The sequence below is a fragment of the Oncorhynchus keta genome, chromosome 28 (genome assembly GCF_023373465.1).
Source record: "Oncorhynchus keta strain PuntledgeMale-10-30-2019 chromosome 28, Oket_V2, whole genome shotgun sequence".
NCBI classification, from domain to species: Eukaryota; Metazoa; Chordata; class Actinopteri; order Salmoniformes; family Salmonidae; genus Oncorhynchus; species Oncorhynchus keta.
The window spans coordinates 55,917,190-55,937,130 of NC_068448.1; the positions used below are offsets into that span (position 1 = coordinate 55,917,190).

Sequence of the window (19,941 nt, forward strand, 5' to 3'; positions counted from 1 at the left end):
CAGGTCAGACATTATGTGAAGGCCTATGTGAGGCGACCCCGAATCCCGAGTTTCGGCTCGATAGGTCCTTCGGTGCCCGAGTAAAACCCTAATTGGTGCTGAAAATCCACTTTTTTCCATGCCTTGCTATGGGGTCCTTGAATGAGCTATCGGACCGAAACGTTGGGGTCCGTCTCTATGGGCCGAGCCGGTTCCAATGCACCTAGTCTTGTGTCTCTGAGACTTTTCTAAATGTCGCCATTTTCGTAATGGTCAAAATGAATTGAAATCATTGCAAATGTACGAGGCTATTTCTCGGTCCGAGAACCTTCTAGAGCCACCTAACTCACCACGCACTATCGACCCGAGGTCTAGAACAGGTTTCTAAAGTTTCGGAACTCTAGGTCTGACGGTTCTTTTTAGCTCGAACAAAGCTAACTATTGGAGGCACTGTCTGTCTCTACAACCCCCAATACGTCCCTCCTTCCAAGTTGTGTGTCTGTGTGATTTAGTTTTCCTTTGAAATTTTATGGGAAAAATGACTGATTTACAGTTCATGGGGGTTGCCTAATCACACATATGAAGTTTTGGACAGATCTGACTTTTTTAACCCCTCGAAACAGCCCCTGAGACACCAATTAAGGCACTTCCGGTTGGCACAGGAAGCTATAAGTCAACACATATCCTCACTGGGCTATGCTTTTACAGAATCCTGTGTTTTAAGTCCTTACGTTAAGAATTGACTGATTTACACAGGGTTGAATGCACTATGTCTATCAAACTGCAGGCAGGTAATGGAAAAACACTTTTAGGGTGATTTTAACCACTTCCGGTTGGTCCAGGAAGCCTAGAATCAACACAGGTAGACCTCATACTGGCCTGATGGACTGTTATCAAAGACAGGTTCATACGGCATTCATAACCCATATAGACTTCAGGTTGAATTTAGGGGTGCAGGCAATGTATTCCTATGGGGAGAGAAGTCAATGCAAACTATTTGAAGTAAACACCTTCTTTTAACTATTAAGGGTTAATGCCACACGGTCAACGTTAGGCTTGCACGGATCGGAAGGACCTTAGGAACGTACCTGAGGTCGAATTGTGCTTCTCACCCTAACGGTTCTCTCACTGTCACCCAAAAGCAAATGACGTTGTGGGGCAGGCTTCATTTTGGGCCTACTTTTCTAATGGTCGCTGCGCTCAGACCGAGCGAGCTACGGTCAAGCGGGATATCTCGTTGAACTCGGCACGGCCTAGAGATTATGTTTATGCCATTGCCTGCTCTCTGTGTCTTTGAGAACCGCACTTTTTCACTCCAGCCTTGCTGTGTGTGCGTGTGAGAGCTTTTCTTTGACATCTGTTGGGAGAAATGACTGATTTACAGTTCATGAGGGTTACCTAGTCACACATATGAAGTTTTGAAAAGATCTGACCTTTTTAACCCTTGGAAACTGCCACTGTGACATCATTAAAGGCACTTCCGGTTGGCACAGGAAGCTATAAGTAAACCCATGTCTTGATTGACATAGAAACTTACAGAATCCTGAGTTTTAAGTCCTTACGTTAAGAATTGACTGATTTACACAGGGTTGAATGCACTATGTCTATCAAACTGCAGGCAGGTAATGGAAAAACACTTTTAGGGTGATTTTAACCACTTCCGGTTGGTCCAGGAAGCCTAGAATCAACACAGGTAGACCTCATACTGGCCTGATGGACTGTTACCAAAGACAGGTTCATACGGCATTCATAACCCATATAGACTTCAGGTTGAATTTAGGGGTAAAGGCAATGTATTCCTATGGGGAGAGAAGTCAATGCAAACTATTTGAAGTAAACACCTTCTTTTAACTATTAAGGGTTAATGCCACACGGTCAACGTTAGGCTTGCACGGATCGGAAGGACCTTAGGAACGTACCTGAGGTCGAATTGTGCTTCTCACCCTAACGGTTCTCTCACTGTCACCCAAAAGCAAATGACGTTGTGGGGCAGGCTTCATTTTGGGCCTACTTTTCTAATGGTCGCTGCGCTCAGACCGAGCGAGCTACGGTCAAGCGGGATATCTCGTTGAACTCGGCACGGCCTAGACATTATGTTTATGCCATTGCCTGCTCTCTGTGTCTTTAAGAACCACACTTTTTCACTCCATCCTTGCTGTGTGTGCGTGTGAGAGCTTTTCTTTGACATCTGCTGGGAGAAATGACTGATTTACAGTTTAGGAGGGTTACCTGGTCACACATATGAAGTTTTGGAGAGATGTGACTTTTCTAACCCTTCAAAACAGACAGTGTGACCCAATTAAAGGCACTTCCGGTTGGCACAGGAAGCTATAAGTAAACACATGTCTTGATTGACATAAACACTTACAGAATCCTGAGTTTTAAGTCTTTAAGTTAAGAATTGACTGATCTATGATCTACACAGTGTTGAATGCAGTCATTTTCACCTTTGAAGGTTATGTACATCAAAACTCCTTTTGGGTCAATCTAACCACTTCCGGTTGCTCCAGGAAGCTTAGAATCGACACAGGTAGACCTCATAGTGGTCTGATGGACTGTCATAGAAGACAGGTTCATAAGTCATTCATAACCCACATAGGCTTCAGGTTGAATTTAGAGGTGCAGGCAATGTATTCCTATGGGGAGAGAAGTCAATGCAAACTCTTTGATGTAAACACCTTCTTTTAACTGTTAAGGGTTAATGCCACAGGGTCAAGGTTAGGCTTGCACGTATCGGGAGGACCTTAGGAATGTACCCGAGGTCGAATTGTGCTTCTCACCCTAACGGTTCTCTCACTGTCACCCAAAAGCAAATGACATTGAGGGCCAGCCTTCCTTTTGCGCCTTTTTTTTCAAGGTCGCTGCACTCAGAGCGAGCTACGGTCAAGCGGGCGTCTCGTTGAACTCTGCACAGCCTGGAGACTATGGTGATGCCATTTTTGTGTTGATTTCAGAATGCCATTTTGGTGATGGTCCCTCTCCGTTTAAACATATTGCTAATGTACAAAAGTCAACTAGCAAGTCAGTGTCCACCAGTCAATTAGATGTCATTCTGACACCAAACTGATACCAATTGACACCAAACCCACTTTTTCCAACTCATTTAGAAGCCAACTATCACATATGTCAGAGCAGGCCCATAATTCACAGCGCCATTAGTTTAAAACATAATAAAAACGTAAAACACATAGTTACGTTCTAGCTGCGGGTCCAGGTCAGACATTATGTGAAGGCCTATGTGAGGCGACCCCGAATCCCGAGTTTCGGCTCGATAGGTCCTTCGGTGCCCGAGTAAAACCCTAATTGGTGCTGAAAATCCACTTTTTTTCCATGCCTTGCTATGGGGTCCTTGAATGAGCTATCGGACCGAAACGTTGGGGTCCGTCTCTATGGGCCGAGCCGGTTTCAATGCACCTAGTCTTGTGTCTCTGAGACTTTTCTAAATGTCGCCATTTTCGTAATGGTCAAAATGAATTGAAATCATTGCAAATGTACGAGGCTATTTCTCGGTCCGAGAACCTTCTAGAGCCACCTAACTCACCACGCACTATCGACCCGAGGTCTAGAACAGGTTTCTAAAGTTTCGGAACTCTAGGTCTGACGGTTCTTTTTAGCTCGAACAAAGCTAACTATTGGAGGCACTGTCTGTCTCTACAACCCCCAATACGTCCCTCCTTCCAAGTTGTGTGTCTGTGTGATTTAGTTTTCCTTTGAAATTTTATGGGAAAAATGACTGATTTACAGTTCATGGGGGTTGCCTAATCACACATATGAAGTTTTGGACAGATCTGACTTTTTTAACCCCTCGAAACAGCCCCTGAGACACCAATTAAGGCACTTCCGGTTGTCACAGGAAGCTATAAGTCAACACATATCCTCACTGGGCTATGCTTTTACAGAATCCTGAGTTTTAAGTCCTTACGTTAAGAATTGACTGATTTACACAGGGTTGAATGCACTATGTCTATCAAACTGCAGGCAGGTAATGGAAAAACACTTTTAGGGTGATTTTAACCACTTCCGGTTGGTCCAGGAAGCCTAGAATCAACACAGGTAGACCTCATACTGGCCTGATGGACTGTTATCAAAGACAGGTTCATACGGCATTCATAACCCATATAGACTTCAGGTTGAATTTAGGGGTTCAGGCAATGTATTCCTATGGGGAGAGAAGTCAATGCAAACTATTTGAAGTAAACACCTTCTTTTAACTATTAAGGGTTAATGCCACACGGTCAACGTTAGGCTTGCACGGATCGGAAGGACCTTAGGAACGTACCTGAGGTCGAATTGTGCTTCTCACCCTAACGGTTCTCTCACTGTCACCCAAAAGCAAATGACGTTGTGGGGCAGGCTTCATTTTGGGCCTAATTTTCTAATGGTCGCTGCGCTTAGACCGAGCGAGCTACGGTCAAGCGGGATATCTCGTTGAACTCGGCACGGCCTAGAGATTATTATGTTTATGCCATTGCCTGCTCTCTGTGTCTTTGAGAACCGCACTTTTCACTCCATCCTTGCTGTGTGTGCGTGTGAGAGATTTTCTTTGACATCTGTTGGGAGAAATGACTGATTTACAGTTCACGAGGGTTACCTAGTCACACATATGAAGTTTTGAAAAGATCTGACCTTTTTAACCCATGGAAACTGCCACTGTGACACCATTAAAGGCACTTCCGGTTGGCACAGGAAGCTATAAATAAACTCATATCATGATTGGGGTATGCCTTTACAGAATCCCGAGTTTTAAGTCTTTACGTTAAGAACTGAGTTATTTACGGAGGGTTTAGTGAGTGTGTGTTATTTCAGAAAATCATAGAAAATCACAGAAATCTCGCAGAGCTCCGCAGCACACTTTAAAAAGATTCGTAAGAACAACCTGCAACTGGATCTGTAACCGTTGAAAAAAAACACCTATCCGTGAACATCACCAAGGTGTCGTTGTACGATTTCTCTTAAATGACGATAGATAAATGGCTGGTTCTTTTTTTATTGACACCGGAGGCTCCTTGACTTTGACGTGAAGTGGAAAAATAATTTCTCTATTTTCATTTTGGACCTTTAATCCCAGATAAATGGCCATAACTCAAAAACCGTTGAGGCCTAGACGCCATCTTGTTCGGGGCCAACTGCCCATTATGCCGCCCCTACGCTCACCGAGTTTCGGCTTCTAAATATTTTCAGTTTTCGAGATAAGGCCCCGTCGTGAATCGTGATGTTTTGTAGCAATAGCCATATGATTGCTTATGCCCTCTTGTGGGAATTTCCGGGACATGGGAAAAATGACATAAATCTTATTATTTTTGTAAAACGGAAACCGAATGTCCGACAACGTTCATTTGATGACTTCCTGGTAGGTCCGGCCCTGCCGCTCGGCCCGACGCCGTCCGCAAATTTTACAAACGATTTCGGACGTCTAGTAAGGGACCGTACATTTGCAATATGGACTTTCTCACTAACCATACAGGTACTGCCGAATTCTTCCCTTAAGGTATGTAAATGAACAGGGCCAGCTTCACTACGAACCTGCTGGTCCCGGAGAGTTAGTTGAACTTCATAAATATGACAGTCATCTTTAAGGCCGACTGAGTCATTAGCCGTCCCATTAGCCTGTTGGCCAGCCCTGTGATGTGATAGCTCTGAGAACAACATTACAGTGATCTATCAGCCAGAGGATTAAAGACATTGATGCGTCCACAATGGCACCCTATTCCCTGTATAGTGCACTAGTTCTGACCAGAGCCCTATGCCATTTAGGACACAAACGAAGAAAGGGACTCATGCTTTTGCTCTCTTTCTTTCCTCTGTATTTACTGGTCCATATTGCGAGTTTGGAACGTCCTCACCACATAACTCACCGTCACTGAAGTTGTACTCAGAGACAAGAAATACTTTGTGAGCCTGTTACAACAACGACATTGTTAAAGACGTAATCATTTGTTTGTTTGTGCCACAAAGTTCTAGTTACTTGTAACCAGGATGGAAGCAGCCTTCCAAATGTATTTATTTAGTTCAATGTGATATGTACAGTACAGAGACAGAGGCTGTATAGAGTTTTTAATACACCAGGTACAATTCTTATAAACCAATCACACTGTTCTTATTACATAAGTCATTGGGAAAACACCATAGATAGTACCTAATTACCATTTATAAAAGATGACAAGGAACAGTCATAAAAATACATAGTGTAGGATTACTATTTTTCTCTCATGATTAAAACAATAAACGCATAATTTTTTGAAAAAATGAATGAAAATGTGCATGAAGTAATATTTGCAATACACAAAAAAATGACTCGTTGGATATGGCAGGTACTTGATCCACTTCCAAGTCTAATGTGCAGAACACTGTGGAAACATCAAGCACCAAAACCAGCTGTTTGGTTAGAATATTCTCCCCCTTCCCCCTGACTCCTCCTCTTCCTTACAACCCAGAAAATACATTAAAAAGCAGAGAAAGGAGTAATACGGTAGCAATATGTTTGGAACGGAGGGCGATATCACTTATTGAGAAGCATATAAAACTATGGTGAGAGAGTGTGAAAGAGAGGAAAAGAGGCAAACAGACAGAGAGAGAGAGAGTGAGAGAGAGAGGGGCGAAGAGAGAGAGAGAGGCGAAGAGAGAAAGAGAGAGAGAGAGTGAGAGAGAGAGAGAGAGAGAGAGAGAGAGAGAGAGAGAGAGAGAGAGAGAGAGAGGGGCAAAGAGAGAAAGAGAGAGAGAGAGTGAGAGAGAGAGAGAGAGGGGCAAAGAGAGAGAGAGAGAGAGAGAGAGAGAGAGAGAGAGAGAGAGAGAGAGAGAGAGAGAGAGAGAGAGAGAGAGAGAGAGAGAGAGAGAGAGGGGGGTGAAGAAAGAAAAGAGAGAGAGAGAGAGAGAGAGAGAGAGAGAGAGAGAGAGAGAGAGAGAGAGAGAGAGAGCGAGAGAGATGGGCGAAGAGAGAAAGAAAGAGAGAGGGGCGAAGACAGGAAGAGAGAGAGGGGCGAAGAGAGAAAGAGAGAGAGGCGAAGAGAGAAAGAGAGAGAGAGAGGGGGGAAGAGAGAAAGAGAGGGGCGAAGAGAGAAAGAGAGAGAGAGGGGCGAAGAGAGAAAAAGAGAGGTGCGAAGAGAGAAAGAGAGAGAGAGAGAGAGAGGGGCGAAGAGAGAAAGAGAGTGAGGGGCGAAGAGAGAAAGAGAGAGGGGTGAAGAGAGAAAGAGAGAGGGGTGAAGAGAGAAAGAGAGAGAGAGAGAGGGGCGAAGAGAGAAAGAGAGAGAGGGGCGAAGAGAGAAAGAGAGAGAAAGCAAGAGAGGAAGCGATAACAAATTGCAAAAGAGAGAGCGTGAATATGGAAGTATGGAAATGTCAAATGTGCTTTTTCTCCAGCCCTGGTCTGTTCCAGCGGCTCAGTGGAATACTTCTGAGGAAGCAATAGAATACATCGCTAGTCGGGTCAATCTACCCTTACAGACTGCCTCATTCCCACCTCCCACTTGCCTTATTCATTTCACTCCTCTCCTATTGCCGTTTCATTGACACCCATTGTTTCAACATCTGCCAAGGTATATTCAAAGACATGGGAGGCATCACATTACAGGCACACACCCACAAACCCACCCACACACACACACACACACACACACATTCTCACCCACACACAGTTGAGAAAAAAATATGGCAACGGTAGTTGAAACATGAATTACGACAGTATTGATTACTTATGAACGGTAATAGAATGAAATTAAATGAAACAGAGATTGTTGTTTTAGCTGGGCCTCTGGAAAGACAGACAGTCATGCTGTGAGGCTGTATGTGACGCTGTTTAGGAACGTTGTAGTGAACAGTAGGTGGTTTCCCGGTAACCACCTTAATGAAAAATGTGAAGCAGCAGTCAGTCGGACGGGTCAGGACAGACTGGTTACAGGCTTTAGTTACAATGACTCAGCCAAGTCAACGGCCAAACAGTCAGGCAGAAACACCATGGCACACACACACACCCTAACCCTCCCACTGTACCTCTAACCCATCCTCCACCCCCTCACTAGCGCCGCCCAGACACAACACAGATACATGTTTCATGAGCTACATGAATTAATAACCCAACCCTGACCTCGTTTATACTGATGAATCACCCAGATGAAAGGAGTTCAAATCAAGTCAAAACAAATGTATTTATAAAGCCCTTTTTACATCAGCAGATGTCAAAAAGTGCACAAACAGAAACCCAGCCTGAAACCCCACAGTGAAATGTGGGGTTTGGAGGAGAGGAGGAGAACTACAAGAGAAAGGAGAAGAAAAAACAAGGGTAGAGGATAAAATGTGAGAGAGAGAGAGAGAGAGAGAGAGAGAGAGAGAGAGAGAGAGAGAGAGAGAGAGAGAGAGAGAGAGAGAGAGAGAGGGAGAGAGAGAGAGAGGGAGAGAGAGAGAGAGAGAGAGAGAGAGAGAGAGAGAGAGAGAGAGAGAGAGAGAGAGAGAGAGAGAGAGGGAGAGAGAGAGAGAGAGTGAGAGAGTGAGAGAGAGAGAAAGGAAGAAGAGAGAGAGCGATAGAGTGTGTGTGTGAGAGAGAGAGAGAGAGAGAGTGAGTAAGAGAGTAAGAGAGTGAGAGAGAGAGTGAGAGAGAGAGAGAGAGAGAGAGAGAGAGAGAGAGAGAGAGAGAGAGAGTGAGAGAAAGGAAGAGAGAGAGAGAGCGATAGAGTGTGAGAGAGAGTGAGCGAGAGGAAGAGAGAGAGAGAGTGAGAGAGTGAGAGAGAGAGTGTGAGAGAGAGAGAGAGAGAGAGAGAGCATGCGAGGCTGAGTTTAAATAAGAAGGGTGTCATAGACCAGGGGGAATTTTCATCTGTAGTGTAACTGGGAACTGTAGGGTTGTCTTACCCCAGAATTCGGACATGCTGGTTAACCCAGTAGCTCTTTATGTCAGCACATGCTGACAGCAGCATATAGAACCCTACAGAAACACACCCAAACACAATCTAGGTCCTACACAAACACTTGGGAGTATACACTTCTGTCAGAAGTTGCTCATGATGTGTGGGTGAAAATACTGTGGGGTGCTGATTGACAGAATGTTTTGTAGATACAATATAGGATGATGAAGGTGTCCAAATACACAAGCCACAGGAAGGGTGAGGACTAGACTCTTAAAGGCCCAGTGCAGCCAAATATGTGATTTGGTAGAGCATACAACCTCACACACTATTTTGAAATAATGCTATGAAATTGTGAAAATTATGATCATGCCCTTTTAGTGTAAGAACTGTTTGAAAAGACCGGCTGAAATTTGAGCCTGCTTTGGTGGGATGGAGTTTTGGCCTGCCTGGTGACATCGCCATAACAGCCAGTTTTCTGTTTTCCTCTCCCTTCTCAGACCACTCCCTATCAAAATTCTTGTTTAAGAAATTGCTCTTTACTAAGAAGTTATTTTAGTTCCTTTTTGACCATTTTAATTTTAAACAATCACAGTAACGTACTTTATTGTTGCCCATAAATGATTTGATATTGAGATATAAACGGCTGCATTCGACCTTTAAGGCAGAACAGTCTTCCCACAAGGCACTTAAAGTGGGAAGATCACGATGGCAGACACAGACCAGACAACCAGTGATTGGGGTGAATAGAATCCTGACTGTAAAGTTTGTTATAAAAACACCAACATAGAAATACAATTAATTAAACCTCTGTGTTGAAACCATTCAAAGAGATCTAGCGGACTTTAAAAAGATCCAGACTCTCTTATATTATTGCTGGTGATAATCATCAACCCCTCCATCCTCCAGTTCCTCTTATCCCTCCTTTGCCCATCAGGAGTAAAATGGATGTCCTTTCTCTGAGCCCTGCAGCCTGTTGAGCCTGGCCAGCTGAGATGGAGAGGGGGGCACATCCTGGCGGTACGGGCCCTTGGGTGTGGCTGTGACAGGGATCGGGGCCTGGGTCAGGACTGGATCCTGGGGAAGGGTTGGAGTCGGGGCTGGGTGAATGTCATCGTAACCGGTGTTGGTGACAGGGACCCCCTCCTGTGGCGGCGGTAGCCTCATCTTGGCCTCAGACTGCTCCCTGCGTCTCTGCTCCTGCCTCAGCAGCTCCTGGGTCTCCAGCAGGACGCGGGCGTTGAAGCCACTGGCCCCGCTGTGCAGGTAGCCGTTCCTGGAGCCCTGGTAGCTTGAGTAGCGGGGGTTCTCCTTGGCCGTCTGGAAGACCTCGCCCGGCGGGAAGGCTTTGTCACACGACTCCTGGGACACTGTGCTGGGGGTCTTACGAGGTTGCCTGGAGGACACAAGAACAACATAGTTTCATGAGCTACACTTTTATTTTCAATATTTGCAACATGGTTGTATAGGATTTTTTTTTGTAGTTGCGTAATTCACCAGAAACACAAAAGGAGAAATGAGGCAAAAATTAGATGGAGATCTGCCAAGGTCTTCTTTCTGTATCTATGATGACATTGAATCAGGATAAACATAAAGACAGGATACATGAAGACAAAGACGGGATACACAAAGGCATAAAGACAGGATACATGAAGACAAAGGCAGGATACATGAAGACAAAGACAGGATACACAAAGGTATAAAGACAGGATACATGAAGACAAAGACAGGATACACAAAGGTATAAAGACAGGATACACAAAGGTATAAAGACAGGATACATGAAGACAAAGACAGGATACACAAAGGTATAAAGACAGGATACACAAAGGTATAAAGACAGGATACATGAAGACAAAGACAGGATACATGAAGACAAAGACAGGATACACAAAGGTATAAAGACAGGATACACAAAGGTATAAAGACAGGATACATGAAGACAAAGACAGGATACATGAAGACAAAGACAGGATACATGAAGACAAAGACAGGATAGCCAAAGGTATAAAGACAGGATACACAAAGGTATAAAGGCAGGATACATGAAGACATAAAGACAGGATACATGAAGACAAAGACAGGATACGCAAAGGTATAAAGACAGGATACATGAAGACAAAGACAGGATACATGAAGACAAAAGACAGGATACATGAAGACAAAGACAGGATACGCAAAGGTATAAAGACAGGATACATGAAGACGTAAAGGCAGGATACATGAAGACATAAAGACAGGATACATGAAGACAAAGACAGGATACACAAAGGTATAAAGGCAGGATACATGAAGATATAAAGGCAGGACACATGAAGACATAAAGACAGGATACATGAAGACATAAAGACAGGATACATGAAGACAAAGACAGGATACACAAAGGTATAAAGACAGGATACATGAAGACAAAGACAGGATACATGAAGACAGGATACATGAAGACATAAAGACATGAAGACAGGATACATGAAGACATAAAGACAGGATACATAAAGACAGGATACATGAAGACATAAAGACATGAAGACAGGATACATGAATACATAAAGACAGGATACATGAAGACAGGATACATGAAGACAAAGACAGGATACATGAAGACATAAAGACAGGATACATAAAGGCAGGATACATGAAGACAAAGACAAAGACAGGATACATGAAGACATAAAGACAGGATACATGAATACATAAAGACAGGATACATGAAGACATAAATACATGAAGACAGGATACATGAAGACAGGATACATGAAGACAAAGACAGGATACATGAAGACATAAAGACAGGATACATAAAGACAGGATACATGAAGACATAAATACATGAAGACAGGATACATGAAGACAGGATACATGAAGACAAAGACAGGATACATGAAGACATAAAGACAGGATACATAAAGACAGGATACATGAAGACAAAGACAGGATACATGAAGACATAAAGACAGGATACATGAAGACATAAAGACAGGATACATGAAGACATAAATACATGAAGACAGGATACATGAAGACAGGATACATGAAGACAGGATACATGAAGACAGGATACATGAAGACAGGATACATGAAGACAGGATACATAAAGACAGGATACATGAAGACAAAATACATGAAGACAGGATACATGAAGACAGGATACATGAAGACAAAGACAGGATACATGAAGACATAAATACATGAAGACAGGATACATGAAGCAGGATACATGAAGACAAAGACAGGATACATGAAGACATAAATACATGAAGACATAAATACATGAAGACAGGATACATGAAGACAGGATACATGAAGCAGGATACATGAAGACAAAGACAGGATACATGAAGACATAAATACATGAAGACAGGATACATGAAGACATAAATACATGAAGACAGGATACATGAAGACATAAATACATGAAGACAGGGTACATGAAGACATAAATACATGAAGACAGGATACATGAAGACAGGATACATAAAGACATAAATACATGGAGACAGGATACATGAAGACAGGATACATGAAGACAGGATACATGAAGACATAAAGACATGAATACAGGATACATAAATACATGAAGACAGGATACATGAAGACATAAATACATGAAGACAGGATACATGAAGACATAAATACATGAAGACATAAATACATGAAGACAGGATACATAAAGACATAAATACATGGAGACAGGATACATGAAGACAGGATACATGAAGACAGGATACATGAAGACATAAATACATGAAGACAGGATACATGAAGACATAAATACATGAAGACAGGATACATGAAGACATAAATACATGGAGACAGGATACATGAAGACATAAAGACATAAATACAGGATACCTGAAGACATAAAGACAGGATACATGAAGACATAAAGACAGGATACATGACGACATAAATACATGGAGACAGGATACATGAAGACATGAAGACAGGATACATGAAGACATAAATACAGGATACATAAAGACATGAAGACAGGATACATGAAGACATAAAGACAGGATACATAAAGACAGGATACATGAAGACATAAATACATGAAGACAGGATACATGAAGCAGGATACATGAAGACAAAGACAGGATACATGAAGACATAAAGACAGGATACATAAAGACATAAATACATGAAGACAGGATACATGAAGACAGGATACATGAAGCAGGATACATGAAGACAAAGACAGGATACATGAAGACATAAATACATGAAGACAGGATACATGAAGACATAAATACATGAAGACAGGATACATGAAGACAAAGACAGGATACATGAAGACATAAATACATGAAGACATAAATACATGAAGACAGGATACATAAAGACATAAATACATGGAGACAGGATACATGAAGACAGGATACATGAAGACAGGATACATGAAGACATAAATACATGAAGACAGGATACATGAAGACATAAATACATGAAGACAGGATACATGAAGACATAAATACATGAAGACAGGATACATGAAGACAAAGACAAAGACAGGATACATAAAGACATAAATACATGAAGACAGGATACATGAAGACATAAATACATGGAGACAGGATACATGAAGACATGAAGACATGAAGACAGGATACATGAAGACATAAATACAGGATACATAAAGACATAAAGACATGAATACAGGATACATGAAGACATGAAGACAGGATACATAAAGACATAAAGACATGAATACAGGATACATGAAGACATAAAGACATAAATACAGGATACCTGAAGACATAAAGACAGGATACATGAAGACATGAAGACAGGATACATGAAGACATAAATACAGGATACATAAAGACATAAAGACATGAATACAGGATACATAAAGACATGAAGACAGGATACATGAAGACATAAATACAGGATACATAAAGACATGAAGACAGGATACATAAAGACATGAAGACAGGATACATGAAGACATAAATACAGGATACATAAAGACATGAAGACAGGATACATAAAGACATGAAGACAGGATACATGAAGACATAAATACAGGATACATAAAGACATAAATACAGGATACATAAAGACATGAAGACAGGATACATAAAGACATGAAGACAGGATACATGAAGACATAAATACAGGATACATAAAGACATGAAGACAGGATACATAAAGACATGAAGACAGGATACATGAAGACATAAATACAGGATACATAAAGACATGAAGACAGGATACATGAAGACATAAATACAGGATACATAAAGACATAAAGACATGAATACAGGATACATAAAGACATGAAGACAGGATACATGAAGACATAAATACAGGATACATAAAGACATGAAGACAGGATACATAAAGACATGAAGACAGGATACATGAAGACATAAATACAGGATACATAAAGACATGAAGACAGGATACATGAAGACATAAATACAGGATACATAAAGACATAAAGACAGGATACATGAAGACATAAAGACAGGATACATGAAGACATGAAGACATAAAGACAGGATACATGACGACATAAATACAGGATACATAAAGACATAAAGACATGAATACAGGATACATGAAGACAGGATACATAAAGACATGAAGACAGGATACATGAAGACATGAAGACAGGATACATAAAGACATAAAGACAGGATACATGAAGACATGAAGACAGGATACATAAAGACATAAATACAGGATACATAAAGACATGAAGACAGGATACATGAAGACATGAAGACATAAAGACAGGATACATGACGACATAAATACAGGATACATAAAGACATAAAGACATGAATACAGGATACATGAAGACAGGATACATAAAGACATGAAGACAGGATACATGAAGACATGAAGACAGGATACATAAAGACATGAAGACAGGATACATGAAGACATGAAGACATAAAGACAGGATACATGACGACATAAATACAGGATACATAAAGACATAAAGACATGAATACAGGATACATGAAGACAGGATACATAAAGACATGAAGACAGGATACATGAAGACATGAAGACAGGATACATGAAGACATAAATACAGGATACATGAAGACATGAAGACAGGATACATGAAGACATAAATACAGGATACATAAAGACATGAAGACAGGATACATGAAGACATAAAGACATGAATACAGGATACATAAAGACATGAAGACAGGATACATGAAGACATGAAGACATGAAGACAGGATACATGAAGACATAAATACAGGATACATAAAGACATGAATACAGGATACATGAAGACAGGATACATAAAGACATGAAGACAGGATACATGAAGACATAAATACAGGATACATAAAGACATAAAGACAGGATACATGAAGACATAAATACAGGATACATAAAGACATGAAGACAGGATACATGAAGACATAAATACAGGATACATGAAGACATGAAGACAGGATACATGAAGACATAAATACAGGATACATAAAGACATGAAGACAGGATACATGAAGACATGAAGACATAAAGACAGGATACATGAAGACATGAAGACATAAAGACAGGATACATGACGACATAAAGACAGGATACATAAAGACATAAAGACATGAAGACAGGATACATAAAGACATAAAGACATGAAGACAGGATACATGAAGACATGAAGACAGGATACATAAAGACATGAAGACAGGATACATAAAGACATAAAGACATGAAGACAGGATACATAAAGACATGAAGACAGGATACATGAAGACATGAAGACAGGATACATGAAGACATGAAGACAGGATACATAAAGACATGAAGACAGGATACATAAAGACATGAAGACAGGATACATGAATACAGGATACATAAAGACATGAAGACAGGATACATAAAGACATGAAGACAGGATACATAAAGACATGAAGACAGGATACATAAAGACACGAAGACAGGATACATAAAGACATGAAGACAGGATACATAAAGACATGAAGACAGGATACATGAAGACATGAAGACAGGATACATAAAGACATGAAGACAGGATACATAAAGACATGAATACAGGATACATAAAGACATGAAGACAGGATACATAAAGACATGAAGACAGGATACATAAAGACATGAAGACAGGATACATAAAGACATGAAGACAGGATACATAAAGACATAAAGACATGAAGACAGGATACATAAAGACATGAAGACAGGATACATAAAGACATGAAGACAGGATACATAAAGACATGAAGACAGGATACATAAAGACATGAAGACAGGATACATAAAGACATGAAGACAGGATACATAAAGACATGAAGACAGGATACATGAAGACATGAAGACAGGATACATGAAGACATGAAGACAGGATACATGAAGACATGAAGACAGGATACATAAAGACATGAAGACAGGATACATAAAGACATGAAGACAGGATACATAAAGACATGAAGACAGGATACATAAAGACATGAAGACAGGATACATGAAGACATGAAGACAGGATACATAAAGACATGAAGACAGGATACATAAAGACATGAAGACAGGATACATAAAGACATGAAGACAGGATACATAAAGACATGAAGACAGGATACATAAAGACATGAAGACAGGATACATAAAGACATGAAGACAGGATACATAAAGACATGAAGACAGGATACATGAAGACATGAAGACAGGATACATAAAGACATGAAGACAGGATACATAAAGACATGAAGACAGGATACATGAAGACATGAAGACAGGATACATAAAGACATGAAGACAGGATACATGAAGACATGAAGACAGGATACATGAAGACATGAAGACAGGATACATGAAGACATGAAGACAGGATACATGAAGACATGAAGACAGGATACATAAAGACATGAAGACAGGATACATAAAGACATGAAGACAGGATACATGAAGACATGAAGACAGGATACATAAAGACATGAAGACAGGATACATAAAGACATGAAGACAGGATACATAAAGACATGAAGACAGGATACATGAAGACATGAAGACAGGATACATGAAGACAGGATACATAAAGACATGAAGACAGGATACATAAAGACATGAAGACAGGATACATGAAGACATGAAGACAGGATACATGAAGACATGAAGACAGGATACATGAAGACATGAAGACAGGATACATAAAGACATGAATACAGGATACATGAAGACATGAAGAGAGGATACATAAAGACATGAAGACAGGATACATAAAGACATGAATACAGGATACATGAAGACATGAAGACAGGATACATAAAGACATGAAGACAGGATACATAAAGACATGAAGACAGGATACATGAAGACATGAAGACAGGATACATAAAGACATAAAGACATGAAGACAGGATACATAAAGACATGAAGACAGGATACATAAAGACATGAAGACAGGATACATAAAGACATGAAGACAGGATACATAAAGACATGAAGACAGGATACATAAAGACATGAAGACAGGATACATAAAGACATGAAGACAGGATACATGAAGACATGAAGACAGGATACATGAAGACATGAAGACAGGATACATAAAGACATGAAGACAGGATACATAAAGACATGAAGACAGGATACATAAAGACATGAAGACAGGATACATAAAGACATGAAGACAGGATACATGAAGACATGAAGACAGGATACATAAAGACATGAAGACAGGATACATAAAGACATGAAGACAGGATACATAAAGACATGAAGACAGGATACATAAAGACATGAAGACAGGATACATAAAGACATGAAGACAGGATACATGAAGACATGAAGACAGGATACATAAAGACATGAAGACAGGATACATAAAGACATGAAGACAGGATACATGAAGACATGAAGACAGGATACATGAAGACATAAATACAGGATACATAAAGACATGAAGACAGGATACATGAAGACATGAAGACAGGATACATGAAGACATGAAGACAGGATACATGAAGACATGAAGACAGGATACATGAAGACATGAAGACAGGATACATAAAGACATGATACATAAAGACATGAAGACAGGATACATGAAGACATGAAGACAGGATACATAAAGACATGAAGACAGGATACATAAAGACATGAAGACAGGATACATGAATACAGGATACATAAAGACATGAAGACAGGATACATAAAGACATGAAGACAGGATACATAAAGACATGAAGACAGGATACATAAAGAGACATACAGAGAGTGATGGCGAACAAATGGAGGGTTGTTAACAACAGCGGCACTATTATTTCCACAGATGTAAACACACAAAACTGTAGCTTTCACACATTGATCTCCTTTTAGAGATGGGCACATTTACCACAGACACAGTAATGGCTGCCCTCTCTGCTGCATGATCTGCCTCTGTCCAGCCGTCTGCTAGCCTATGACTGACTTGACGCACGCACGCACGCACGCACGCACGCACGCACGCACGCACGCACACACACACAAACCCTTAAATTGTGTCTAAAAGCCATCATTGGGAGATGTGTCCTCTTTGGCTAACGTGTGTGTGCCTGGCCACCTTCTCAATTATTACAATCCATTAAGGAAGCAATGTGATGTGAGATGGAAGACGTGTGACAGTGAGGCATCCCAAATGGCACCCTATTCCCTATATAGTGCCCTACATTTGACCAGTGCCCATAGGGAATAGGGTGCCATTTGGGATACAGATTGTCTTCCTTTACTGTACGTTTGGGTGCAAAGAGAGAGAAAGATCCCATTCACACCTCACTGACCTCACACAGTTTAAAAGGGTTTCGAGTTCTCATCACACAGAACAGAACAGGGCTGGAGCAGGGAGCTGGAGCAGGGAGCTGGGGGTCAAGGCATGACATGCTTTCAGACTAGTGACAGGAAGCTCACAGTCCTGACTGCCTGCTTCCCAAATGGCACCCTATTCCCTACATAGTGCACTGCCTTTGACCAGGGCTCATAGTGCTCTGTAGGGAATAGGGTGCAATTTAAGACTGAGCCCATGGATGCCTGGCCTGTTCCTTATCTCTAGAACTTTATGGTAGTGAGGTGAGAGTGAGGTCTACCGTACCTGCAAGCTGCTATTAAAAACTGTACGAAGCAGTCAGCCCTATTTTAGCCTGCCAGCCGTGGACAAAATCCCCCTATTGAAGGCCAGCGAAGCCAGAATTTTTGCACTCTCCAAATGTAGCTCCAAAAGGGATCCATGACACACACAGCCATGTGTGACTGTTTGCTGTGGTTAGTAAAATAAAACGGCTAATAAGATATTTATCTGGATAGGGGATGTGAAAATGGAACATTTGCATGGAGCTGGTCTGGTCTGCCATTGATACGACCTGAGTTCCACATGGAGCTGTTTTAAATCAAACGTCCATATGATACCACATAATGCAGCCACATAGACTTGGGGCATCTGCATTCGCTTTGGACAAGGACAACAGCAGAAAAATAAGATAGAGAATTATTACTATCCCTCGCCTCTATCCCTCCCCATTCACCTGTCCTTCTCGTGGTCTGATTTTAACGGTGTATCCCCTTGTAAATGAGCCACTGCGAATGGTGGCCTCTGTGCTCTCTTCTGGCTGAGGAGAGGGGATGAGCTGAAACACATGGCAGTACTCAGACACTGTGGATCTTTGTGTGTGTGTGTGTGTGTGTGTGTGTGTGTGTGTGTGTGTGTGTGTGTGTGTGTGTGTGTGTGTGTGTGTGTGTGTGTGTGTGTGTGTGTGTGTGTGTGTGTGTGCACGCGCGCGCGAATCAAAGCCAAGGCAGATGTGGGGAAACACTGTAGAGAGAGTCTTACCACATGCTCAGCCTCTGAGAATGAGAGAGGAAAAGAGAGCGAGAACTCTGAATCTGGCCTCCAAAACAGCCAAAGCTTACGTGGGAGGTGTTCGTTCAGAACCGTGTGACGCTTCATATAGAACTTAGTGACTTGAAGTTCCAACACGGTTTTTAGTGCTGATGACGTAGATGGAGGGTTGATATGGGGCAACATACAATCAAGAGGAAAGAATCTGTATGGGAAATAGTTACATAGTGGTGTTGAACCCTGTATCTCCTACTCTTCTCCAAGAATGGGAATTAAAAGCATTCTTTACTTACAGTGGTGAGGGGAGGGTTATTGAAAGCAAAA

At 41.3% G+C, this 19,941-nt stretch overlaps 1 protein-coding gene across 5 annotated transcripts in view; it reads right to left on the reverse strand.

The window, feature by feature from the left end:
• Positions 1 to 6,016: 6,016 nt before the first annotated feature.
• LOC118361156 (partitioning defective 3 homolog) overlaps positions 6,017 to 19,941 on the reverse strand; it is a 592,408-nt gene continuing 578,483 nt past the window's right edge. For all 5 annotated transcript variants that reach the window (XM_052483308.1, XM_052483311.1, XM_052483309.1 and 2 more), the window contains one exon: positions 6,017 to 10,209. In XM_052483308.1, coding sequence (XP_052339268.1) covers positions 9,747 to 10,209 — 463 coding nt within the window. In that variant the 3' untranslated portion in view covers positions 6,017 to 9,746. The remainder of the gene's footprint in view (positions 10,210 to 19,941) is intronic.